This window comes from Mustelus asterias, chromosome 13, assembly GCF_964213995.1.
Source record: "Mustelus asterias chromosome 13, sMusAst1.hap1.1, whole genome shotgun sequence".
NCBI classification, from domain to species: Eukaryota; Metazoa; Chordata; class Chondrichthyes; order Carcharhiniformes; family Triakidae; genus Mustelus; species Mustelus asterias.
In genome coordinates this window covers 99,857,833-99,885,782 of record NC_135813.1, presented here as the reverse complement: position 1 = coordinate 99,885,782, position 27,950 = coordinate 99,857,833, and the positions used below count along the sequence as shown (strand labels likewise).

At 45.6% G+C, this 27,950-nt stretch overlaps 1 protein-coding gene across 4 annotated transcripts in view; it reads right to left on the bottom strand.

Annotated features, from left to right (window-relative positions):
• ttc28 (tetratricopeptide repeat domain 28) overlaps window positions 1-27,950 on the bottom strand; it is a 764,757-nt gene that overhangs the window by 185,391 nt on the left and 551,416 nt on the right. For all 4 annotated transcript variants that reach the window (XM_078227381.1, XM_078227383.1, XM_078227382.1 and 1 more), the window contains exon 7: window positions 2,785-4,126. In XM_078227381.1, coding sequence (XP_078083507.1) covers window positions 2,785-4,126 — 1,342 coding nt within the window. The remainder of the gene's footprint in view (window positions 1-2,784; window positions 4,127-27,950) is intronic.

Here is a 27,950-nt window from a genome sequence, read left to right as displayed (position 1 = left end):
TCTCCATAACCCCATACATTTACCCTAGTTAGTCCCCCTGATACTAAGGGGCAATTTGGCATGGCCAATCCACCTAACACACACATCTTTGGGCTGTGGGAGGAAACCGGAACTCCCGAAAGAAACCCATGGGGAGAACTTGCAAACTCCACACAGACAGTGACCCAAGCCGGGAATCGAACCCAGGTTCCTGGTGCTGTGAGGCAGCAGTGCTAACCACTGTGCCACCCTATGTCCAGCTGGACTGTGCAGCAACACAACCCCGATTGTTTTACTTCTTCCTGTTGGTTTCGCCGTTCAGACTCTTCCCAGTAAAAACGGGCCCAGGTGGGAAACATTACTCAGTAGAATTACAAAATAGCAATGCAATCAAGCACTTCAAATAATGCATCACAGCTGGGACCAACTTTGCCCAGTAAATGCTCCCATTATGAATAGTGCTGTGCATGCAGGACTCCCACTCTATCCTCCTTCCTCTCAGTTACATTTCGTTGAATAACACAACTTCGTGCTCACATGGGAAGTTTAAGGATAATTAGGTTGCAAATGCACTGGATCTGCAACTACAAGCCTAGCTTCTGATCCCTAGAAATGTCAATTGTTTAAATGCTCCTGTCTGAAACATTTCAATTAACTTGAATGGGTGGGAATGCACTGACTATAGTTTATCATGAGGAGGTTTTCGGGGAGTAACTGCCGCTGCACTGCCCAGTTAACAACCAAAGCTTTCCCCCTCATTTCTCTTCTGTTAATGAGGCTGCTTTCCTTCACAGCATCCTGGAGGATGGAAGATGGGAGACCAGCCAGAATAGCATCAGAATATCTCAGTCTGCCAGTACAACAGCATTGACAATGGTTTCAGAAGCAGATAAACTGAAGCATGGGCAAGTACAGACAATGCTATGGAGGTGGTAGTGGTCGACCTTTTGTGCTGATTATGACATGGGTTCAGAATTTCAAATCAGAGTCAAATAGGACTCCAAAGGTTTTCAATTCTCTGGTACAACCTGAACAGTGACCAATGAAGGGAACAAAGGTGACATATGACCTTACACTCAAAGAAAAGATTGAAAATGACCACATAAAGTAACATAGATCCATCGTTGTCCATTTAATTTCTTCTCCTTTTGCCAAGCTCACTTTCTAACATCAATCATTTTCTTAACAATCAGTTTTAAGTTGTGGACCAAAAGGGAAAACGCTGGAAAATCTCAGCAGGTCTGGCAGCATCTGTAAGGAGAGAAAAGAGCTGACATTTCGAGTCCAGATGACTCTTTGTCAAAGCTAAAAGGCATAGAAAGTGGGAGATATTTATACTGCAGGGGGAGGGAATGAAAGATGAGTCATAGCCACAGAAACCAGGGGAAAAGACTGCTAATAGCTGTCCACAGAGAGAATAAAGAGTGTGAGTGGCAAGTTGTGGACATTGTGGATGCGACTTTATTTGTAGGCTCTTCCCTCCATTAATAACTTCTCTTAACATTCTGTCACGTCCGTTTTACAGACCGTGTACCTGAGTGAAAAACTTAATCCCTCATGATGGTATCTGAGATCTGAAATCCTATTAATAACTATGAAACAAATATTCGAGTTTTATGGGTATCCTTTACCACTCCTCTCAATCCTTTTCTTCCTTTTATTTTGAAAGGGCCAATTCTTTTAAGGTCTTTAACAGTTACTAATTGCTCTCCAGAATTAGTTCTTCATTCACAAACACAGATAAGAAGTGTTCGCAGTCTGATTCATCCTGACAGATATTACAGCCAAGTTAATTTCTCTGCTCATCCAACATTCGCACACCTCCACTGTGTAGGAAGTAGGAAACCAGAGTGATTTTTACCTGCCTGGTTCAGGACAAGTGAATCTTTGGACAAATCTTGTGCCCTCCCTATGGTGAATATAGTGGTGGGGGGAGGGGTATTTAATTAGGTAGGAGGGTGGCAGGTGGGAATCCTCAAACCTTCCTGCTTCCAACCCTCCCCTCAAGGCCCCTCAGCAGTCAATTGAGGCCCTTAAGTGGGCAATTAAAGCTCATGCCATATGCGCACCACCCACTGTGTGAAAAAGTTGTCCCTCAGGTCCCTTTTAAATCTTTCCCCTCACACCTTAAACCTATGCCCTCTAGTTTTGGACTCCCCCACCCTGGGGAAAAGACTTTGGCTATGCCCCTCATGATTTGGGTGGCAAGGTGGCACAGTGGTTAGCACTGCTGCCCCACAGCGCCAGGGACCCGGGTTCGATTCCCGGCTTGGATCACTGTGCGGAGTCTGCACGTTCTCCATGTCTGGGTGGGTTTCCTCCGGGTGCTCCAGTTTCTTCCCACAGTCTGAAAGTCGAGCTGGTTAGGTGCATTGGCTGTGCTAAATTCTCCCTTAGTGTACCCGAACAGGCGCCGGAGTGTGGTGACTGGTGGATTTTCACAGTAACTTCATTGCAGTGTTAATGTAAGCCTACTTGTGACTAATAAATAAACTGAAACTTATTTTATAAACCTCTATCAGGTCACCTCTCACTCTCCTACGCTCCAGGGAAAGACATCCCAGCCTATCTGACCTTTCCTTATAATTCAAACCTTCCAGTCCCGGTAACATCCTTGTAAATCTTGTTTGCACCCTTTCCAGTTTAATAACATCCTTCCTGTAAAAACTGAAGTATTCTTCCCTTGCAATGATTGAAAAGTTGTGACTTATGTAGATGCACTGGGGAGAGAGACAGACACATTTACACAAACACACACAGTGAACTTGCTGTACAGACACAGATTGTGTTCAACTTCATACTTACCGATGCCCATTCCCAAGTCCCCGATAGGCTCTGGCTTGCTCCTGCATCCGATTTAAACTCTGAGCCACTGATAGATACTGTTCATGGTATTTTACAGCTTCCTCATAATCTCCTAATGCCTCATAGCAGTCTCCCAGGTTTCCGTATGCGTGGCCTCTATCCAGAACGGCATCATTGCCGCTCAACTGCTGCAGTGTAGCCAGCTGCTGTTCAAAATAGCCAATGGCATCTTCCATTACATTCATGTTCATTTTGGTGATTCCCATGTTGCCGTAAACCTGTGCCTCAATGTTGGGATTTTTGAGCTTCTGCCCCAAATCCAGCTGTTCCTCGTAACATTTGAAGGCCATGGAGTATTTGCCAAGGGCCATGTAGACTGCTGCAAGGCGGCCGTGTGCTTTACATTCTCCCAGCAAGTCACTCAGTTCCTGATAAACCTCAAGCTCCTGTGTGTGATATCCTAATGCTTTGTCGTATTTCTGTATTAGTCTGTATGCAGTGCCCAGAGCCGCATAAGCGCTGGCTTCAAGCTTCCGGTCCCTCACCTGATGAGCCAAAGCCAACTGCTGTTCGTAGAACTTAACAGCACCATTCACATCTTTCTTGCACACGAAGATATCACCAAGGTTGCCTAAAGCTCGAAATTTGGCTTGTGCGTTGTTTAGGGACTGGGCTAATGATAGAACATATTTCTGACATTCTTCTGCCTTAGCGTAGTTACCAAGGGCTTTAAATGCTAGGCCCAAGTTGCAGTAGGCTTTCGCCTGACTAAGTTTATCGTGCAAGTCCTTGGCTAGAGCTAGATCTTGTTCGTAATATTTCACAGCCTCCTGGAAGTTGCCCAGACAGTAATGGGCGTAGCCGAGGTTATGGCACACTTTTCCTTCACCCTCCATATCTTGCAGGTCAGGGGACAAGCGCAGGTACTGCTCATAATATGGAACAGCCTGAATGAACTCCCCTCTTGAACAGTGAAAGTTACCTAGGTTGCTCAGTGCTCGAGCCTCACTTTGTATATCCCGTAGCTCTCGTGCGATGTTGAGATGGTTCTGGTAGTGCTGCAAAGCCCTATCATGGGCACCCAGAGCCTGGTAGGCGACAGCAAGATTACCATGGGTTGATGCTTGTGAGGCCCGGTCGTTAACTTCCATGGAGATCTGTAGTTCCTGACGGTGGTATTTTACTGCTTGGTCATACATACCGAGGGCATTATAAGCATTGCCCATATTTCCATAGGCTCTTCCCTGTGCAGCATAGTCGCTGAGCTCCTGAGCAATGGAGAGGTGTGTCTTGTGGAGTTTCAGTGCAGTTTCATAATCTCCTTTCATCTGGTGAATTATGCCTAAGTAATCAAAGCACAAAGAGGATTTGTTAGCTGATAATGGAGTTTAAACAACTCAGATACTTAAATACCCTTAATGAATATGAGGAGAGACTAAGCCGGTTAGGATTATATTCACTGGAATTTAGAAGAGTGAGAGGGGATCTCATAGAAACTTTTAAAATCCTAACAAGGTTCGACAGGGTAGGTTCAGAAAGAATGTACCCGATGGTGAGAGAGTTCAGAACCAGGGGTCATATAAGGGGTAAACCTTTTAAGACTGAGGTGAGGAGAAATTTCTTCACCCAGAGGGTGGTGAATGTGTGGAATTCACTGCCACAGAAAGTAGTTGAGGCCAAAATGTTGTGTGTTTTCAGGAAGGAATTAGATATAGCTCTGGGGGCTAAAGGGATACGGGGAGGGAAGGCAGGATCAGGATATTAAATGTGATGATCAGCCATGATCAAAATGAATGACGGAGCAGGCTCAAAGGGCCGAATGGCCTACTCCTGCTTCTATTTTGTGTTTTTCTATGAATACAACACACAGTGCATCATCTAATCTCAGCATGAGGTTTGAACTACTACTTTTCAATTCACTTGCTTTATAATTGATGACCATCAGTTATGCTTCCTCACATGTCAACCACATTACCTTTTACAATATCCACGGTAAGCATCATCTATCTATCCTCCTTTTTATACAGTTGGTATCATAACATTTACAGATTAGATGGAAGCCATTTTGGTGTTAATACTGGTCCACGCCAGTGGCTGTTCATTTGTACTGTCGATGACTGAGTTATTATGACTCTGATGATGTATCTTTGCTACATGTGAAAAAGTGAGTTCCTGAAACCATGTCCAATCCATCGCAAGAGCATCTACTTACACTTCCCCAACATCACCTGTCTCTGTCTATGTTTCAGTTTATCTGCTGCTACAACCCTCCAGGTGTGACTATTCTAATGCTTTCTTCTGGCCTCTTCCACCTTTCCGGAAAGTTTGTTCAAACTCTCTCGCTGTTCCCTAACCTTTGCCATCACCCTGTGATTGTTGGCCAACGATGATTCCCAGCGCACCTCATGCCTCAATTTTAAAATGCAAAAACTCACCCCTCCATGTCTCTGTAACCTCTTCCAGCCCGACAACCCTCCTCCCACTCTTGTGGGCGGCACGATGGCACAGTGGTTAGCACTGCTGCCTCACAGCGCCAGGGACCTGGGTTCAATTCCTGGCTTGGGTGACTGTGCAGAGTCTGCACGTTCTCCCTCTGTCTGCATGGGTTTCCTCCGGGTGCTCCGGTTTCCTCCCACAGACGTGCTGGTTAGGTGCATTGGCCATGCTAAATTCCCCCTCAGTGTACCCAAACAGGCACTGGAGTGTGGCGACTAGGGGATTTTCACAGTAACTTCACTGCGGTGTTAATGTAAGCCTACTCATGGCAATAATAAATAAACTTTAAATTTTGAATGTCATCGCTTTCCTCTCTCAGTGTTATAGTCATCCAAAGGATTACCAGGCTGATTCCGGGGATGGCGGGACTGATGTATGAGGAGAGATTGACTAGTTAGGATTGTTTTCGCTGGAGTTCAGACAATGAGGGGGGATCTCATAGAGACTTATAAAATCTTATAAAAAGGACTAGACAGGGTAGATGCAGGGAGGATATTCCCGATGGTGGGGGAGGCCAGAACAAGGGTTCACAGTCTGAGGATTCAGAGTAGACCATTTAGGAAGGAGATGAGGAGACATTTCTTCAGCCAAAGAGAAGTGACCTTGTGGAATTCATTACCACAGGAAGTAGGTGATGCCAAAACATTGAATGTATTCGAGAGGCAGCTGGATATAGCACTTGGGGCGAATGGGATCAAAGGTTATGGGGAGAAAGCACGATTAGGCTATTGAGTTGGATGATCAGCCATGATTGTAATGAATGGCGGAGCAGGCTCGAAGGGCCGAATGGCCTCCTCCTGCTCCTATCTTCTATGTTTCTATGTAACAGAGGATCAGAATTTAACTAACTGTCTTTACCAAGTTAGCAATAATCAGCTGAGCCACGAGAGAGTCCCTGACTCCAGCTTCAGCACAGCTAGACCAAACGCAGAAGAAAGCAAACAGGATTCCCAATCTTGATTATTATCGAATGAGTCCTGTTGGGAGAATGTGTCTGGTAGTTGGGTCAGGACATGACTTGATTCGACTGTTTTAGTCTCCTTGTTTGAAAAAAAGACGTAATTGTGTTAGATGCAGTCCATAGAAAACTCGACCTCCCCCGCCCCAGAGGCCAAGTCATCTAGTTCCTATGCTTTGGAATTTCCTTTCCAAATCTCTCTCTGCCTCTTCTCTTTATTGAATGCTTTGTCCAAGTTTTTAAATCACCCTCCTTCTTTGGTTTACTGTTACCTTTTGCCTGACTACATTCCTGTGAAACACCCTTTGGCCACCTTCCCGTGTTAAAAGCACTGTGTGAATATAAGATTTTGCTGTTGGATGTAAAAGCAAATAAAATTAGTCGGAACACATAACTTTAATCTAAGAAAGTTCATAACCTCTCTAGGGAAGCATCCATCCCCAGCACCCTCCACTCAGAATTAATTACACCACCAATTTTATGCATTCAACATTTGGACTTCTCATTTACGTTTTCATGTACTTAACACCTTTCATTCCTCCACCAAAAGTTTAAGTTATAAAGCTCGTGCAACTACCTGTTTTAACGTCAGCTCTCAAGGCTTTTTAAAAAAACTTACTACTCTGTTTTGCTTGTTTTCTAAATTGATATGTAGACATGCAGCACACTTCTAGAAGTTGACGGAGCAATACAAGTGGGCGATACAATTGACGCAATTATACAGGGCCTTGGTGAGGCCACACCTGGAATATTGTGCATGCAGTTTTAGTGACCTTATCTGAAGAAGGATGTTCTAGCTATAGATGGCGTGCAGAGAATTACCAGACGGATTCCTGAGGCGGCGGGACTGACGCGAGGAGAGATTGAGTCGGTTAGGATTGTATTCACTGAAGTTCAGAAGAATGAAGGGTGATCTCATTGAAACCTATTAAATTCTAACAGGACGAGGCAGGGTAGATGTAAAAAGGATGTTCCCGATGGTGGGGGTGTCCAGAACCAAGTCTGAGGATACAGGGTAGACCGCTTAGGACAGAGATGAGGATAAATTTCTTCACCCAGAGAGTGGTTAGCCTGTGGAATTCACTACCACAGAAAGTAGTTCAGGCCAAAACATTGAATGTTTTCAAGAAGCAGTTAGATGTAGCACTTTTGTTTGTACTGGAACCAATTTTATTTACACATTTCCATTGTAAACTGTTTTCTTCCGAGGGACGAACCTGGAGGAGTGAGTGGCACCAATACCAGGTCTTGAGGCAAAAGGGATCAAAGGATATTGGGGGGAGGGGGGGGGAAGGTGGGATCAGCCTATTGAGTTGGATGATTAGCCATGATCATAATGAATGGTGGAGCAGGCTCGAAGGGCCTCCTCCTGCCCCTATTTTCTATGTCTATGTTATTACCTTTCCTGACATCAAGTGTAATGACAATAGCAACACTGTGTAGTTCTTAGACTTTTCCCAGGAAGTCAGGATTAATGAAAAAACCTGATGCAGCTGAATTTCTGGCTGCAGAGTCAGCGTCTCTTTCTGGACAGTAGCTCTAACCTCCTGTAATGATAACCCTCCACCATGAATTCAAGAAATCCCTAGTCCAGGATGTGCTTGGGACTGGAAATTCCAGTCAGCAATGGTCTCACCACAGAGGCTCGATTCTCTCTGGCACACATTAACTTTTGTGTTACTGCAAAAAAACTTTCCCTGAGTTTAAAAAAAAAAGATATCTGGGTGTCAAAACATCAGTTTCAGATTAAATGCCATACATTGACGACAAGACGGAAAACTGCAGCAATCCAAAGCAGGGTGGCATGGTGGCACAGTGGGTTAGCACTGCTGCCTCACAGCGCCAGGGACCCGGGTTCGATTCCGGCCTCGGGTGACTGTCTGTGTGGAGTTTGCATGTTCTCCCCGTGTCGGCGTGGGTTTCCTCCGGGTGCTCCGGTTTCCTCCCACACTCCAAAGATGTGCGGGTTAGGTTGATTGGCCATGACAAGTTGTCCCTTGGTGTCAGGGGGATTAGGAGGGTAATGAGTGGGGTTATGGAGATAGGGCCTGGGTGCGATTGTTGTCGGTGTAAGCTCGATGGGCCAAATGGCCTCCTTCTGCACTCTAGATTCTATGATTCTAAAATAAAATACTCAACGGGTCAATGAGCATTTTTTTAAAAACATGCAGATTAATGGAGACTCACACAAGAAAGAACCTGATTTTCCTTCAGATGTTGGGCAGCCCGCTACACATTTCCAACGACCACAAACCAGCCTTTCCCATGTAGTCAGACTGTTGTTATAAATAATGTGAACGGTGCTTGCCAAATGCAGGATTTTTCTCACATGGAGCTCAGTTAGACCCTGATGACTCAGGCCCAGCTGCTTTCAAAGGGCAGTGTCACACTATCTGAGATTCTGGTTACTGCCCCTCTCGAAGATGGTGTTTCAGGTGTCCTCCAGTAACCTGCCCAAGTGCCTGTTATTCCCGATAGAGCCTAGACAATGAATGCCAGCAGATCATTCAACTGTGGTGGTCAACAAATGTCAGAATATAGGAGCAGAAGGAGGCCATTGAGCCTGCTCTGCCGGTCAATAACTGACCTAGCTGTGGTGTCAACTCTACTTTTCTCTCTGCACCCCCTAAACTCTTGACTCCATTGTCTATCAAAAATCAACCTAACTTAGTCTTCAGTGATCCAGCCTTCACTTCTTTCTGAGGAAGAGAATTCCACAGACCAATCATCCTTCGACAGAAAAATAATTCTCCGCATCTCTATGTTAAAAGTGAGGCCTCTTATTCAAGACCCCTCATGACTTTATGGGCGGGATTTTCCAGGCCGCATTTGCCCCAAAACCAGAAAATCCCACCCGAGGTCAACAGCCCTTTGCATGGTACACCGCCCCCACCCCCCTCCCCCCCCCCCTTCAATTCCCCTGGTGGGCGGGACAGAAAAATTCCGCCCACCCCTAGATGTTTCAATAAGATCACCCCTCATTCTTCTAAACGTCAGTGGGTGTAGGCCCAACCTGTTCAACCCCTCTTCATGAGATAAGCCCTTCATCCCATGATGGTTTTCTCTGCACTGCTTCTAACCCAATTACATCTTTTTTTTCAAACAAGCAGACTACAAAATATAGGTGGCACAGTGGTTAGCACTGCTGCCTCACAGCGCCAATGACCCGGGTTCAATTCCGGCCTCGGAGTCACTGTCTGGGTGGAGTTTGCATATACTTCCCGTGTCTGCGTGGGTTTCTTCCGGGTGCTCCGGTTTCCTCCCATAGTCCAACGATGTGCGGGTTAGGTGGTTTGGCCATGCTAAATTCACACTTAGTGTCAGGGGGACTAGCAGGGTAAATACATGGGGTTATGGGAATAGGGCCTGGGTGGGGTTGTGGTCGGTGCAGACTCGATGGGCCGGATGGCCTCCTCCTGCACTGTCGGGATTCTATGTTTCTAACAGTCGAATCAAGTCATGTCCTAACCCAACTACCAGACACAGGGGGCAATCTCACCAAAAAAATGCTTAGCCTTGAACAAGCGTGAAAACAGAAACATTTCTTTTTCTGGCACAGGGTATGCTGGAAGCTCTGATAAATTTTAGATGTGAAATCCATCCAGGAAGCGCTGCAGGTGCACCCGAGCTCCCCGTGGTTCCTAGAGAGGAAGGGAATCTTGGTGAAAGGAGTTACGGCTTCCCAGCTGTTTTGCAGCCATTCTATCAGGGCTCAGAGAGAAGTTCAAACTGAATTCCCAGAATAAAGTGCTGTTAAGTGATAGAACACAGATCGGTACAATACAAGCCCTCAGAATTCATACTCCACCAAAGAGACTGACAGTCACACTCCTCATCTGTGTTGGCCACTGTCGCGCGCACGAGTATAGATTGACACTTTTAAAAGTCAGTGTCGTAATAAGAACAAAGAACATCAACGTACCGACCACACTGGGAGTTTCCTTTAAATAACCGAGTCGCATAATGGAAAACTGCGTAAATAACTGCACACTCCAGCAGGGAGCTTTAAAGATTGCGTCAAGAATTGGAAAATAAATCAGCAAATGACCCTGACTGCTGCTAATGAGTGCTGCAGGCAAAAATGAATAGCATTCATTCAGGTATCTGGCGTAGAACTGTCACTATTTGACTGGAAAGGAGCAATCCATTTTCTGAAAAAAAGCACACTGTATACCAGCATAGCAGGTCCTCTGGTAAGAGAGCACAGCATTTTATTTAGTGGTTTGGTTTTTGATTATCTAAATTATTCAAGTGGCCAACTCCTGAAGCCAGACTGCTCAGTTCAAAACTAGGTGAGTGGGCATCTTATCATTGATCTAATTTGATTTGATTTATTATTGCCACATGTATTAGTATACAGTGATTCTTGCGCACTACACAGACAAAGCATACCGTACATAGGAAAGGAAAGGAGAGGGTGCAGAATGTAGTGTTACGGTCATAGCCAGGGTGTGGAGAAAGATCAACTTGATATATGTTAGGTCGATTCAAAAGTCTGATGGCAGCAGGGAAGAAACTGTCCTTGAGTCGGTTGGTACGTCATCGCAGGCTTTTGTATCTTTTTTCCGATGGAAGAAGGTGGAAAAGAGTATGTCCGGGGTGCGTGGGTTTTTTCTTGAATATGCTGGCTGCTTTGCCGAGACAGCAGGAAATATAGACAGAGTCAATGGATGGGAGGCTGGTTTGCGTGATGGACTGGGCTTCATTCACGACCCTTTGTAGATTTGATCCAGAACTTCAAAACTTAGAAACTTTATGGGAAGGCAGTGGCACAGTGGGATTATCAGTGGACTCCCAATCCATAGACCCAGGGTAATGAGGACACAGGTTCGAATCCCACCATGGCAGATGGTGAAATTTGATTCAATATAAATCTCGAATTAAAGTCTACTGATGACCATGAGACCATTGTTGATTGTTGTAAAAAAACCCATCTAGTTCACTAATGTCCTTTAGGGAAGGAAATCTGCCGTCCTTACCTGGTCTGGCCTACATGTGACTCCAGAGCCACAGCAAATGTGGTTGACTCTCAACTGCCCTCTGAAATGGAGGGCAGTTATGGATGGGCAATAAGTGCTGGGCTCAGGCAGCCGCACCTACATCCCGTAAAAATGAATTAAAAAAACTCCCGGGATATGAATATGATGGTTTGAACGATCATTGCGGCACAGTGGCAAGCACTGCTGCTTCACAGCGCCAGGGACCCAGGTTCAATTCCCGACTTGAGTGACTGTCTGTGTGGAGTTTGCACATTCTGCCTGTGTGTGTGTGTGTGTGTGTGTGTGTTTCCTCCGGATGCTCCGGTTTCCTCCCACAGTCCATGTTGGCCATGCTAAGTTGCCCCTTAGTGTCAGCGGATTAGCAGGATAAATACGTGGGGTTATGGGGATAGGGCCTGGGTGGGACTGTTGTCAGCGCAGGCTCGATGGGCCAAATGGCCTCTGCACTGTAGGGATTCTATCCTATGAAATCACAGGCAGCATCTTGCAGCACCGTGAAGTGGCCTTTAAACATGCACGGTTCCCTCATGGACTTGCTTGGATTCTGTATATTTATTCAGACTGAGGCCTAAACTGGATTAATCTAATCAGCAACTTAGCTTTCAACCAAAGGAGGCAAATTACAATATATATATATTTTTTAAACCCAGAATTTTGGCACGTCTTTTCAAATTTGACCCCAGTTGGATGATTTATAAGTGCAATCGCTGCTGCCTGTTATCTGAATTTTGCCTGAGTTGGAGGGGCGGGGGGGGGGGGGGGGGGGAGTCGGAGTAAAGCCATCTTTTATAGGGATTGTACAGTAGGTATGCGATGGCACATGGGGCCTCCGTAATACAGTCAGCATTAGACAGCTGCTATTAATTTAGCAGCCTCTCGACCACATTACAGTCCCGTTTCTAAAGCCGCTGGAAATCTGAGCCACTCGGCCATGCTGATTTTACTGTTTGGCCTTTAATTTTCCGGGGGGTGGGGGGAGAAAATGCTGAAAGAAATCCAAGCTTTTTCAGAAAAAGAAACAGAGTAGGAGCAGAGGATCTCTCACCAAGCTCAGGCCGAACGCTACAGCAACAAAAGCTTGAGAAAACCGAGGAAAATCTGGGTGAAAAACGGATATTCCCTATTGCATACTGCACTACACGTTCCCCAGAAACTACGCAAAACAGACAAAAAAAAACCCGCTGGAATCCTTGATTGGCACCCCCTGTAGGAGGCTTCCTCACATTCAATTAATTGGTACATCGCAGATCCCCACTTTGCATTGTATTTATATGACTATTGTGAGGATAGCGTTATTAAACGTTTACGTTTTAACAGTAATCAGTATGCGTGCAAGGAACCTGCGGGCACTCCCCATTACACTACAAGTCAAGAGTGCTCAGAAGCAATTGGCCACCATCGAAAGTATAAAAACCCCAGAGGGGCCACTTTTTGCCAAGAACGCAATCTCTTCCACAATGAGTCATGGCACTACTGTGAATATCAAGTTCCACGATTCGACAAATAGAAAGACCAAAAAAAAAATCTTTATCAGTCAATGCAGAAAGTAATCTTGCTACTTCAGTTCCATATTACCTAGCGGTCTGGCAGTACGAAGGGAAAACTGATTTACTGCAGCAACCAAGGAAGGAGGACGTAATTCAGGTGGAATATAATCACACACACAGTGGGATGAATTTCACATCACACTGGAGTAGGTGCATTTTTTCTTTATGGAACACGATTGGTCACTGCTCGTTGTAAAGGTCTGACATCTCGGAGAAGCATCGGAATTAGAAGCAGGAGGAGGCCATTCAGCCCTTCGAGCCTGCTCCGCCATTCATTTTGATCCTGGCTGATCATCAAATTCAATATCCTGATCCCTCCCTTCCCCCCCCAAATATCCCAGCTCGGGTCACTGTCTGTGTGGAGTTTGCACATTCTCCCTGTGTCTGCCTGGGTTTCCTCCGGGTGCTCCGGTTTCCTCCCACAGTCCCAAGATGTGCGGGTTAGGTGCATTGACCATGCTAAATTGACCCTTAGTGTCAGGAGGACTAGCTAGGGTAAATGCATGGGGTTATGGGGATAGGGCCTGGGTGGGATTGTGGTCGGTGCAGACTCGATGGCCCGAAGGCCTCCTTCTATACTGTAGGATTCTATGATACCTTGATCCCTTTAGCCCCAAGAGATATACCTAATTTCTTCTTGAAACCAGACAACGTTTTGGCTTCAGCTACATTCGGTGGTAGTGAATTCCACACATTCACCACCCTCTGGGTGAAGAAATTTCTCCTCACCTCAGTTCTAAAAGGTTTGCCCCTCATCCTCAAGCTATGACCCCTGAGTTCTGGACTCCCCCACCATTGGGAACAATCTTTCTGAATCTACCCTGTCTAACCCTGTTAGAGTTTTATAAGTTTCTACAAGATCCCCGCTCAGTCTTCTAAACTCCAGTGAATATAATCCTAACCAATTTAGTCCCTTCATATGACAGACCTGCCATCCCAGGAATCAGCCTGGTAAACCTTTGCTTCACTCCCTCTATAGCAAGGACATCCTTCCTCAGATAAGGACACCAAAACTGCACACAATACTCCAGATGTGGCCTCACCAACATCCTATACAACTGCAGCAAAACATCCGCAACCCTATACTCAAATCCTCTCACTATGAGGACCAACATACCACTTGCCTTGTTTACTGCATGTTGTACCTGTGCGCTTACTCTCAGCGACTGATGCATGAGATCGCCAAGGTTTCACTGAGTACCCACCCCTCTGAATTTACACCCATTCAAGTAATAATCTGTTTTCCTAATCCTTATCTGTCAGCTACATGAGATCATTTTTTTTATAATCCTCAACATCTCTATTGATGCATCAATGTTTTTGTTGAATGTAAAAGGTCTATGGTGTTACACCTTTTTTTTATTCATTCGTGGGACATGGGCATCGCTGGCTGGCCAACATTTATTGGTGAGCTGCCTTCTTGAAACGTTGCAGGCTACGTGCTGTGGGTTGACCCACAATGACGTTAGGGAAGGAACTCCAGGAATCTGACTCACTGACAGTCAAGGAACGGCGATATATTTCTAAGTCAGGATGGTGAGTGGCTTGGAGGGGAACTTGCAGGTGGTGGTGTTCCCATCTATCTGCTGCCCTTGTCCTTCTAGATGGAAACGGTCGTGGGTTTGGAAGGTGCTGTCTAAGGATTTTTGGTGAATTTCTGCAATGCATCCTGTCGATAGTACGCACTGCTGCTACTGAGCATCAGTGGTGGAGGGAGTGGATGTTTGTGGATGTGGTGCCAGTCAAATGGCCTGCTTTGTCCTGGATGTTGTCAAGCTCCTTGAGTGTTGTTGGAGCTGCACTCATCCAGGCAAGTAGGGAGTATTCCATCACACTCCTGACTTGTGCCTTGTAGATGGTGGACAGGCTTTGGGGAGCCAGGAGGTGAGTTACTCGCTGCAATATTCCTAGCCTCTGACCTGCTCTGGTAGCCAGTGTTTATGTGGTGAGTCTAGTTGAGTTTATGGTCAATGGTAACCCCAAGAATGTTGACCTCAAAAGCTGTCACAACCTGTGGACAAGATTTAAATTGTGTTCCAATATCACACTGATCAACTGGTAACCAGTCAGCACTACATTTAATTCATTGGGTATTTATAGGAAATGCCACCAATCAACAACCGCCAATCATCACAAAATCAACCAATCAAAACTCCTCATGCTGTTTTTAAAGCTGCTTAGTCACCAAAACAAATCGTTCAACTTCCTTTACATTCTTTAGACAGCAAAGTGATTTACCTCACATCCCTGATTACTTGCGTGAAGACTACGATTGAAAAACATTAATCATGACACCATTCTCAAAAGCAAAGGTAAATAATCACTGGTTGAAGAGCTATGAGTTTTGAAGGGACGAAAGGAAAAATGCTCCTGATAGGTTTCAGATCACAAAGCGGATTCTATTACACCATTCTGTCCTATTGATAATTCACTACTGCTATTCGCTTAATAAATTTGTGAACCATATCACAGGTGTGGGTCTAATCTTCAGCTCATACTCAACCCCAGTTATTGTTTTGGCAGGAATATGATGTATAGTACGCACAGAGACACGTGTGGGAGAACACCTGATGGAGAAAAATAATCCAAGTCACCCTCGGGTGCTGGACAAAGTGAGTAATTGAGGTGAGCATGCTTGTTGAGCTGGGTATAACTTCTTATTTGCTGTTTGTTTCAGTTTGGCTCTCATTGTGAAAGCTCAACACTAGGGCTTTAGCACAGAATCTGGAATGAGGGAGAGTGACTAAGAGAATGCTGCATGGATGGAATGTCAGTTCTTCAGAAGGATTGAATGGATATTGGAAAGAGCATTCCTCCAGTATCCTGGTCAATATTTTATCCTCGACTTGCAGAATAAATGTCTCTCATTGATATCTGCAACAGTTTGCTGCATCTGTCATACTCACCAACATCGAAACCGTAACTATGCTTCAATCTTATATCAAACACCTTGGGATGTCCTCGGAGATATAACATTGTGTGAGATGAATGCAGATTCCCGTTTCCTGTCTTTTAGGGCAGCACAGTGGTTAGCACTGTTGCCTCACAGCGTCAGGAACCCGGGATCGATTCCCGGCTTGGGTCACTGTCTGCGCGGAGTCTGCACGTTCTCCCCGTGTCTGTGTGGGTTTCCTCCGGGTGCTCCGGTTTCCTCCCACAGTCCAAAAGACGTGCTGATTGGGTACATTGGCCATGCTAAATTCTCCCTCAGTGTACCCGAACAGGCGCTGGAGTGTGGCGACTAGGGGATTTTCAAGTAACTTTATCTCAGTGTTAATGTAAGCCTATTTGTGACACTAACAAAATAACTTAAACTTCTGCTGTTCAATCTGATAGGAAGAGAAAATTAGGCCAGGGTGCCTACTCTTAGACAACAACCCTGCTGAAAAATGCATGCATAAATGTCAAAAGAGGGAAGATAAGATTCAGTTCCAACAGTTACATAGCCCATCAATACTTATTTAGGTGATATACACGAGTGTTGCTAATACTCACCCACATCCCAGCAAAGAACGTCACCATCACGGGGCTTGTTTTTGGCCAGTCAGACATTTATGAAAGAGAGTTACCGAATTAAGTGACTGCAAAATCCATGCTAGCAGTGTTTCTGTTTTCCCATCATGGACATCCTCTTCTCCTTCCCTAATTCTTTAAAGTTTTTAAAGTTTACTTATTAATGTCACAAGTAGGCTTACGTTAACACTGCAATAAAATTACTGTGAAAATCGCCACAGTCCAGCGTCTGTTCGGGTACACAGAGGGAGAATTTAACATGGTCAATGCACCTAACCAGCATGTTTTTCGGACAGTGGAAGGAAACCGGAACACCCGGAGGAAACCTACGGAGACACCGGTACGACGTGAAAACTCCACACAGACACTGACCCAAGCTGGGAATTGAACCCGGGTCCCTGGCGCTGTGAGACAGCAGTGCTAACCACTGTGCCACCCATATTGACAACTTGTACACTGAATCTCTCACGGAGAACTGGCTTTGGAATGTTTCTTAGCCCATTGGGTGAAAAGTTTGCAATACTTTTTATGCAGTGTATTTTCAATAACAGATATTGTTACGTGTATTTGGAATAAACTTTTGGGGAAACTTTTATTCACACATTACAAAAAGACAGACAATTATTGCTTTGCTGAGTGGCCAAAAGATCGGATCATAAATGTGGCATTGATAGGACTTTATCACAACAGCAACAAATGAAATGAGAGGTGGTACAAAAAGGATTTCTTCCAATATCATCTTTCACAGAAACTCTGGGAACCACGTGATTACCTCCGTGTAACAAAGACAGAAAATGCTGGAAAAACTTAGCAGACCTGGCAGCGTCTGTGGAGAGAGAAACAGAGTTCACCTTTCGAGTTCCTATGACTCTTCTTCAGAGCTAAGTGATATCTTGGTGTACTGTGTTCAGTTTGGGGAACAGAACCTCAGGAAAAATACTTTTGCCTTGGAAGATGTATACACAGATTTACCATCATGATGCCATGACTTTAAAAGGGTGAAATTATGAAATGCGTATTCCCTTGACTTTAGAAGTTTAGAGGTGATCAAGTTGAGGTGTTCAAAATCATAAAATTATTGTGCAGGAGAGACATGGGCCAGGATTCTCTGATCTTGATCGCCCCACTACCACTGCCAGTGGAGAATTTGGCACTTAGCCAAAATTCCATTCACTGCAGCTGGACTGGAGAATCCCAGCTGCAAGGGGTCAAAGAATTCCAGCCATTATTTCCTTTGTAGGGAATACCCTGAACAAGAGAAAATATTAAAATGAAAGCAAAAACATTCCAGTGTGAAACCAGGAGGCATTCTTCCAGGCAGAAAATAGTGGGTGTCTGAAATTCTCTCCCGCAAAATGCTGGATCAATTCGAAATTTTAAATTTTCGCTGGGTAAGGGGTGTGAAGGGATACGGAACAAAGGTAAATAAATGGTCTCCGACTCACATTCCTGGTCTCGGCGTGTGATAATGTCTTGGAGAAGTCCGATGAAAACTGGAGGAATGACAGCTCGGGTGGGATTTGTCAGCCGTACGCATCCCGTGACCGGAAATTCCCACCCGAGCTCAATGGACCTCTGAATGGTCTGCCGAATTTTCCGTCTTGAGACAGAAAATAGAGTGAAAAGAGAAATTTTCGGCCACCATCTTTCACTTAGGTACTTTATGTCCTTCAGGACTCAACATTGAGTTCATCAACTTCAAACCATAAACTCTGACCTCCATGTTGATTTTTGAATTCCCTCTCCCTCCCCAGGTGCCAGTCTGTTTCGTGTTCTCATGTTTTGCTGTCAGAAAGTGCTGCCCCTTTGTTCTGCTATTAATACATTCACCTCTTGCTTTCCGACAGGACTGAACTTTATGCAGCTATAAATATTTGCTTTAGTCTTTAATACTATCATTACCACTCCCTTTGTCTTGTGTCCATAACATCTTTGTCATTTAATCCCACATTATGAAGAGGGGTTTCATCAAGTGTTGGCTACCAACATTCCATGAAGCCTCTTTAATGGGTGCCCACAAGCATCCTGATTGTCAACCTGCCCCTCAACAATTAAGGAGTTGAAACATGTGCCCCACAGCACATATTTCAACCCCTTTACCAGGCTGATGAAGATGAATCCTACAGTGCAGAAGGAGATCATTCAGCTCATTGAGTCTGCACCAACCACAATCCCACCCAGACCCTAAGCTCATAACCCCATGCATTTACCCTGTTAATCCCCCTGACACGAAGGGGCAATTTAGCATGGCCAATCCACCTAACCCACACATCTTTGGACTGTGGGAGGAAACCGGAGCACCCGGAGGAAACCCACGCAGACACGGGGAGTACGTGCAGACTCCACACAGATAGTCACCCAAGCCGGGAATTGAACCCGGGTCCCTGACACTGTGAGGCAGCAGTGTTAACCACCGTGCCACCTGGCATGAAAAAGCAGAATTTAGGTCCCTTCTTGGTCACCTTGGAGGCTGTTTAAAACTTATCATACTGCACCCACCCCACCCCTCCAAGATCGTTGCTCCGATCTGCATGTTGTGCGATCTCTTAGCATTGCCCGCTATTTTTCATGTTTAACATGCGGGTGATAGACTTAGTCCATAGATAGTCCAAAAACGTGCGGGTTAGATGGATTGGCCATGATAAATTGCTCCTTAATGTGTAAAAGGTTATAAAGTTCAGAGTTTCTTTATTTATTACTGTCACAAGTAGGCTTACATTAACACTGTAGTGAAGTTACTGTGAAAATCTGCCAGTCGTCACACTCCATTACCTGTTTGGGTACACTGAGGGAGAAGTTAGCACAGCCAATGCTCCGAACCAGCATGTTTTTTGGACTGTGGAAGGAAACCGGAGCACCTGGTGGAAACCCACGCAGACACAGGGAGAACGTGCAGACTCCACATAGACAGTGACTCTACCTGGAAATCGAACCCAGGTCCCTGGCGCTGTGAGGCAGCAGTGCTAACCACTGTGCCACCATGCCGCCCCGGGGGATTAGCAGGGTAAATACATTGGGTTACGGGGATAGGGCCTCTGTGGGATTGTTGTCAGTGCAGGCTCGATGGGCCAAATGGCCTCTGATGCGCGATTGATTCACATGGGAGGCTAGGACGTACCCGGGAATAAAGGCTTTTATTCACAACAAGATTGGAGCACACTACTTAACAATACTATCCCAGACTAAGGGCTACTAGGAAGTAGCAGTGACCTTTATACTCCTGTAAGAAGGCGGAGCCAAACGGAGTGTACCACATAAACAATAATAACAGGTGGGACACCCCAACAGTAACAAGAGTAACATATGTACAAGTACCCACAGTGGTCACCATCTATGGTTCACCACAGCCTCCTTCTGCACCGTAGGGATTCTGTGATTTAAGAGTGAATTTAATGAGGCTAAAGTATATTATGTGTTGCTGTCGATATGCCATTCTACATCCCCACACTAATCCCTCGCTTCCCTTAAAGCTTCCCCCAAGTCTTGTTCACCATGGAGAAGTATTGGTTCATCGGGTAAGGGCAGGAGGGCAAGGTGATCACCAGGAGGTTTACGTGACCTTATTTTTCCTGACATTTCACAAGGTTGTGAGTCAGACTTCCAGAGCCAGTTTCACCTGATTGCTTACAATGTCACATGAAGAGTGACACCCAGCTCTGACACCCATCCTGTTCCCTGCACTGCCTCTGTGTTGTTACGCTCTTCCTGGAGTCGGATAAGCCACAATCTTCTCCAACTAAATGGGGGAAAGAACAAAGCCATTTTCTTCAGCCCCCCCCCCCCCCAACTTAAACCTGGTACTCCTGCAGACACTGTACCGGAGCTGAAGCAGCTGATGACAATTATTCCAGACTGGTTCACTGCTGTTTTGCAAAAGGTTGCAGGAGTGTCAAAAAACAGCCACAATCTTCATTCAGCCGCATTTTGCCAGCTGGCAAACAGGAAATGGCTTAATACTGCATCACTTCATCAGGCGGCCACAGAATCTCTTTCACGCCGCAACACTGGATTTGCCCTTGTTTGCTGGTTTTAACCTGACACAGGCCTTTGGAAATCATCAACAAATATTTTTAGCCACAATCACATAATTGTTACAGCGCAGAAGGAGGCCACTCAGCCCATTGTGTCTGCACTGGCTCTCCAACTGAGCAATTAACTTAGTGCCATTCCCCCGCCCTTCTCTTCATAACCCTGCACGTCCTTCCTTTTCCAATAACAGTCTCATTCCTTATGGAATGCTTCGATCGATTGAACCTGCCTCCACCAGACTCCCATGCCAAACCTTGGAAAGAAGACTTTCCTCAGATCGCTTTTGCTTCTTTTGCCGATCTCTTCAGTCTGTGCCCTCTTGTTCTTTATGCTTTCACGAGTGGGAACGGTTTCTCTCTATCTACTCTGTCCGCACCCCTCATGATTTTGAATCAAATTTCTTCTTCGCATTCCCTTATCCAAGAAAGACATTCTGAACTTCTCCAATCCCTCTTTATAACTGAAGTTCCTCATCTCTGAAACTATTATTATGAATCTTGTCTGCGCAGTCTCTAATGTCTTCACATCCTTCTTAAGATTTGGTGCCCAGAACTGGATCCAATACTCCATCTGCAGCTAAATTGGGCAGCCCATTTGGGTGGCACGTTGGCACAGTGGTTAGCACTGCTGCCTCACAGTGCCAGGGACCTGGGTTTAATTCTGGCCTCGGGTCAGTGCTAGGTCCTGCCAAATTTTCTGCTCACACGTATCCAGTGTGCTCCCTGTAGCTGGTTAATATTTCTTTTTTATTCATTTACAGGATGTGGGTGCCGTAGCTTAGGCCCACATTTAGTTCCCACCCCTAGTTTGCCCTTCAGAAGGGGGGTGGTGAACTGACTTCTTGAACTGCTCCAGTCCCTGAGGTGTAGATACACCCACATTGTTAGGGAGGGAATTCCAGGATTTTGACCCAGCAACAGTGAAGGAATGGTGATATATTTCCAAGTCAGGATGCTAAGTGACTTGGAAGGTAACTTCTAGGTGGTGGTGCTCCCAGGTATATGTTGCTACCAGAGCAGGTCAAAGGCTAAGAATCCTGCGGCGAGTAACTCACCTCCTGACTCTCCAAAGCCTGTCCACCATCTAAAAGGCACAGGTCAGGAGTATGATAGAATACTCCCCCCTGACCTGTGTGAGTGCAGCTCCAACAACACTCAAGCAGATCAGACCCATCCAGGACAAAGGTCCTTTAGGTGGTAGTGAGTTTGGAAGGTGCTGTCTAAGGAGCCTTGGTGAGTTCCAGCAGTACATTGTAGATGGTACACACGGCTGCCACTGTTCGTCAGTGGTGAAGGGATTGAATGTTTGCAGAAGGGGTAGCAATCGAGTGGGCTGCTTTGTCCTGGATGGGTCGGATCTGCTTGAGTGTTGTTGGAGCTGCATTCACCCAGGCAAGGGGGGAGTATTCTATCATACTCCTGACTTGTGCCTTTTAGATGGTGGACAGGCTTTGGAGAGTCAGGAGGTGAGTTACTCACCACAGGATTCTATGCCTTTGACCTGCTCTGGTAGCCACAGTATGTATATGGTTAGTCCAGTTCTGATTCTGGTCAATAGTAACCTTCAGGATGTTGATATTGGGGGATTCAGCGATGATAATGCCATTGAATTTCAACCATAGAATCCTTACAGTTCAAAAAGGGGTCATTTGGCCCATCGACTTCACACCGACTCTCCAAAAGAGCATCCACCTAGGCCCTCCACTCTGCCCTATCCCCTCCACTCTGCCCTCCCTGAGACCATGGCTAATCCACCTAACATTCATATCATTGGGCACCAAGGGGCAATCTTAGCATGGCCAATCCCCCTAATCTGCACATCTTTGGACTATGAGAGGAAACTGGAGCACCCGGAGGAAACCCACACAGACATGGGGTAAACGTGCAAACTCCACACAGTCACCCATGGCTAGAATCGAACCCGGATCCTTGACACTATTATGCCCCAAGGGGCAATAGTTAGATCCTGTCTTGTTGGAAATGGTCATAGCCTGGTTCTTGTGGCGCAAATGTTACTTGCGGCTCGTCAGCCCAAGCTTGGAATTGTCCAGGTCTTGCTGTATTTGGACATAGACTGCTTCGGTATCTGAGGAGTCACGAGTGATGTTGAACATTGTGCAGTCCTCAGCGAACATCCCCACTTCTGACTTTATGATACAATGATGAAGCAGCTGAAGAAGCTTGGGCCTGGGACACTACCCTGAAGAACTCCTGCAATGATGTCCTGGAATTGAGATGATTGACCTCCAACAACCGCAACCATTTTCCCTTGTGCCAGGTATGACTCTAACTAGCGGAAGGTTTTCCCCTGATTCCCAATGACTCCAGTTTAGCTAGTGCTCCCTGGTGCCACAGTTGGTCAAATGTTGCCTTGATGTCAAGTGCGCTATGCAAAGGGATTGTATTTTGAACATGAAAATGAAGGTACTTTAAGGGAGATGATGTAAGATTCTTGACACTACTTGCATCTCAATCACGTACTACATTGTGATTAAACTGGGAATGCAGTGGGACTCCGTAACCACCCTAAGCTCTTGCAAATTAAGCAATAAGCAAGTCTTTTCATAGTGCGTTATTAAGTAGGAAAAGTTTAATTCTTTTCCTCATTAATAACTTACCAGTCTGTGTTCTATAAGTACGGTCTCAAATCGCTTGGTGTTTTTGCAGTTGCTCTTGGCAACCAGATAATCTTCGAATAGGAACATGCCATTCCAGAAATGACGGCCATCCAGCCGTTCCTTAGCATTTTAATAACTCTGCGCTGTTCTGTTCTTCTGTAAAACAACATAAATATTTAGTCTTGTTACTACCCAGTATTAAGCACCCTTGTAAAAACCATGTTCTCACTCAGTAAACATCAAAACATTTTTTTTTGGTTTTTAACTCTCCTCTCCACCCCCACCCCCCCCCCTCCAACCTCCCCAAGTTCTGACAAATGTAGACTGTGCTGCCAAGGCTGAATTGTACAACGCATATTTGGCAGTGGACTGGTTTATAAATCACTGCTTTATTATTTTTTAATGAGCAGCCTGAGTGTTATTGAAATATCGGATTCAGGGTTTCCATAATGAAGGAATACAGCGAGTAACACCATCCAATAACTTCCCCCCACCAGGATGTGTCAGTTCCCCTCGCAGTGCGTTCGTGTCACTTTTTTCCCCCTCATCAGTTTTCACAACTGTCTGGGATCTTCTGGCAAGACGTCTAAGGTGACCGCCGCATTGTATGACTCAGTACAGAGTGAAACCACCGTGTCACTTTATACCACCCCTCCCCCTTTCCGAAGAGCAGCTTTCCCTCAGTGGCTTTTCAGTCTGGCAATGCTTCAACACTTACACATTCAAGTGCATTAAAATTAATGAATGGTAAACTTGGACTTGCAACTCCAGCTATAACAGGAAACACAAATCCCTGACCCCAGGTGATCATGATTTTCTAAGCAAGAACGAGCAGCCCTGAGCACGTGTGCGCAATGGGAACTGCCAATTTTCTGATTGCCGCATAAAAAGGGTCATTAGGTGGGTTAACAACGGGAAGGAATCAATCCATACCCTCGCACCATATAATTCTGTCCACAAAAGGTAGGCTGGGTTTATGAAATGAACTAAATCGCAGGATCACAAAATTATTATCAAGGGCGGCACGGTGGCACAGTGGTTAGCACTGCTGCCTCACAATGCCAGGGGCCTGGGTTCGATTCCCGGTTTGGGTCGCTGTCTGTGCGGAGTCTGCACGTTCTCCCCCGTGTCTGCGTGGGTTTCCTCCGGGTGCTCCGGTTTCCTCCCATAGTCCGAAAGACGTGCTGGTTAGGTGCATTGGGCCATGCTAAATTCTCCCTCGGTGTACCCGAACACGCCGGAGTGTGGCGACTAGGGGATTTTCACAGTAACTTCATTGCAGTGTTGATATAAGCCTACCTGTCACACTAATAAAATAAACTTTAAGCTAATGATGGCGCAGACGGAAGCCATTTGGCCCATTGTGTCTGCACCTGCTCTCCAAACGAGCATCTTGGCTTAGAGACATCCCCCTGCCTTTCCCCCATACCCCTGCACATCGTTTCTGTTCAAGTAATCAGTTAATGTCCTCTTGAATGTCTCGATTGAGCCTGTCTCCACACTTTCAGGCTGTGCCTTCCAGATCCGAACCACTCATTGCGTCAAAAGATTTTAATCAGATTAGGGCACTTGTTTAAAGATATGCAGACAACATCTGTAGAAAAATATGCTTAATTGATTGAAAAGGTGCCTGAAATACTGTACTGCTGAACCTCATTACAAAAGAAAACAGTAAGAATACAGTAGGCCTGTCAATAAAACACCTCACACTAATTGTATTGGGTGCTTCTGGGCACTTGACAAGAAAATATTTTCCATAGATTCTCATCACGAACAAAGGGAAATTAAACTGTGTCAAAATCACACACAAAGGATTTTAAACAGAGGGTGAAATTTTAAATACGACCCCAGCAAGGCAGTGAACTATAGGACAGAAATAAATTTATCATTCAGTTCCTCGAGCATGTTCCGCCATTTAATTAGATCATGGCTGATGGATACCTCATCTCCATTTACTTAAATGTGAACCATTCCCATAGCATAAGAAAAATGTCCGCTGAGTTATGACTTGGACACTTCAATCGATCCAGCAGTTACTGCCTTTTGCGGGAGGGAATTTCTTTTTTCCATTATCCTTTGTGTGAAAACTTCTTCCTAATTTTGCTGCTGAGTGGGCTGGCTCGAATATTAAATTTGTCCCCCCTTGTTCTGGATTTTCCATCAGAAAAAATATCCTGTCCGCATCCACTTGATTGAATTCTGGTCTGAGTTTGAATTCTGTAATTAGATCACCCGTGACCTTTAAACTCATGGGATCATGAGGCACATTTATGCAACCTGTCCTCAGAATTTATCCCTTTCCCTTCTGGTTAACATTCCGATGAATCTGCACTCTACTCCCTTCAAGACCCGTTTATTCTTCACGAGCTCCAGCACCCAAAGCTGAACGCAGTCCTGCAGATGAGGAACAAGTCTTTACAGCTGAAAATCTAACCCCTTCGAGATAAAGGTTAACATTCCGTGAGCCTTTTTAATTAGTTTTCTGTACCTTTTCACTAGCTTTTAGTGATTTTTGTATCTAGATAATCCCTTTGCTAAAATATCATTGAATCCACACCCCCCCCCCCCCACCCCGCCCCCCCGGATCCACCTAACCACATCTTTGGACTGTAGGAAGAAACTGGAGCACCCGGAGGAAACCCATGCAGACACGGGGAGAATGTGTAAACTCCACACAGTCACTCAAGGCCAGAATCGAACCTTGGTCCCTGAAGCTGTGAGGCAGCAGTGCTAACCACTGTGTCACCCATATCTCTCTGTAACTTCCTTCTCCCACTTATGCAACTTGCCATGGGTGAGATTCTCCAATCTCATCTGTGGCTGCCCTGTTATAATGTAACCAATAATAACATCAGAATCTGTTATAATGTAACCAACGGTAATATGTGGTGGCACAGTGGTTAGCACTGCTGTCTCACAGCGCCCGGGACCCAGGTTCGATTCCCAGCTTGGGTCACTGTCTGTGTGGAGTCTGCACGTTCTCCCCGCGTCTGCGTGGGTTTCCTCCGGGTGCTCCGGTTTCCTCCCACAGTCCAAAGAAGTGCCGGTTAGGTGCACTGGCCATGATAAATTCTCCCTCAGTATACCCGAACAGACGCCGGACTGTGGCAACTGGAGGATTTTCACAGTAACTTCATTGCAGTGTTAATGTAAGCCTACTTGTGACTAATCAATAAATAAACTTTAAACTTTGCTGTGAGGGTCAGCTGACCAGTTGACCCAGGAGACAATGTAACCAATGGCAAAATGATGTGGCGGTCAGCTGACCAGCTGAACCAGTATAAAGAGAAAGCAGATGGGAATTGTGGGGAGATTGTATGGCGTCAAGTGTTGGAGTAATGAAGTTTCCTTATTAAATCTTTTTCTTTGATTTACTTTCTGAAGTTAATTCTTTTATTGCTTGCAACTGAAGTATCCTTTACTGCTGGAAAATCATGTCCCACTGCCAGCAAGAATGGAGAATTTGGAGCTCAGCCAATACTCCATTCAGTGCAGCGGGACCGGAGAATCCCAACCACGGGTGAGGCCGGAGACTTCTGGCATGTTTCCTAACTGTGAGCAATCTGCAAACAGCTCTCCGTTCCGTCATCCAAATCAAAGGTATAGATATAAATGCTGGAAGGGAAAGGCCTCAAGTGCAGATTCACAGTGAACATGACTTCCCTCATCCTGTAAATCACACATTCTCCGTTTCACTAATTCTGTTTTCAACTCTCAGCCAATGATTAAAAACAGAAACAGGAAAATACCAGCATTGTTGAGCAAGGTGTGATTGTTCCATCTTTCCCATTCCTGAAACATTGTGCCACGTCAGGGCTCTGTGAAACCTGGGGAGCCAGTTATGCAGTGCCATGCTGGAAATGCCATGGTCAGCGTGAGGAGTTGTCTCGCCAACTGAGCATTGCTGTGAGACTTCTTCCGTTTTCCAGCAGGCATCGTCACCTACAGCAGCGCAGCTCCACAACTGAAAACAACGAGACCTGGAAAAATACCATTCCCAGTTAAAGATAAAACAGGCCGCAGACATTAGCCGGTGTGATGGCTTCAACCAGGCTAATGAGGTTGGCCTGCTGGAGTCTGAACTCCCTGACCGAGAGCCGTCAGGCTCTGTGGCTTAGTTGGTTAAAGCACCTGTATAGTAAACAGTAAATCCTGGGTTCAAATCCTAGCAGAGACTTAACTCCCATATTGATCTGCACAATTGCTCAAGGGGAAATATCCATTTCTAACAAAAGATGTCCCTGATTGAGTCCTAATTGATGGCCCAATCAGCGAGCCTCATATTCACTATTTAAAGCAGGTGTGTCAGTGTCTCTCCCTGCTGTCGCAGGAAGTTTAACTGAGCGCGCTGGGTTGTACAGTATGTTGTGTAAATAAAGGATCTTTAATTGGGGACCTTCGCCTCTGTTTACCTATGCCTTTATTAGACGGGGCACAGAATATAAAAGTTGGCATATGATGTTGCGGCTGTATAGAATGTTGGTTAGGCCACATTTGGAATACTGCATCCAGTTCTGGTCGCCACACTACCAGAAGGACGTGAAGGCTTTGGAGAGAGTACAGAGAAGGTTTACCAGGATGTTGCCTGGTATGGAGGGTCTCAGCTATGAGGAGAGATTGGGTGGACTGGGGTTGTTCTCCCTGGAAAGACGGAGGATGAGGGGCGACCTAATAGAGGAGTATAAAATTATGAAGGGCACAGATAGGGTGAACAATGGGAAGCTTTTTCACAGGTTCAAGGTGAGGAGGGCAAGGTTCAACACAGATGTCAGGGGGACGTATTTTACACAGAGGGTGGTGGGGGCCTGGAATGCACTGCCAAGCAAGGTGATTGAGGCGGACACGCTGGGATCGTTTAAGACTTATCTAGATAGCCACATGAACAGACTGAGAATAGAGGGATACAAACGAATGGTCTAGTTGGGCACATGAGCGGCACAGGCTTGGAGGGCCGAAGGGCCTGTTCCTGTGCTGTATTGTTCTTTGTTCTTTGTTCTTATTACAAC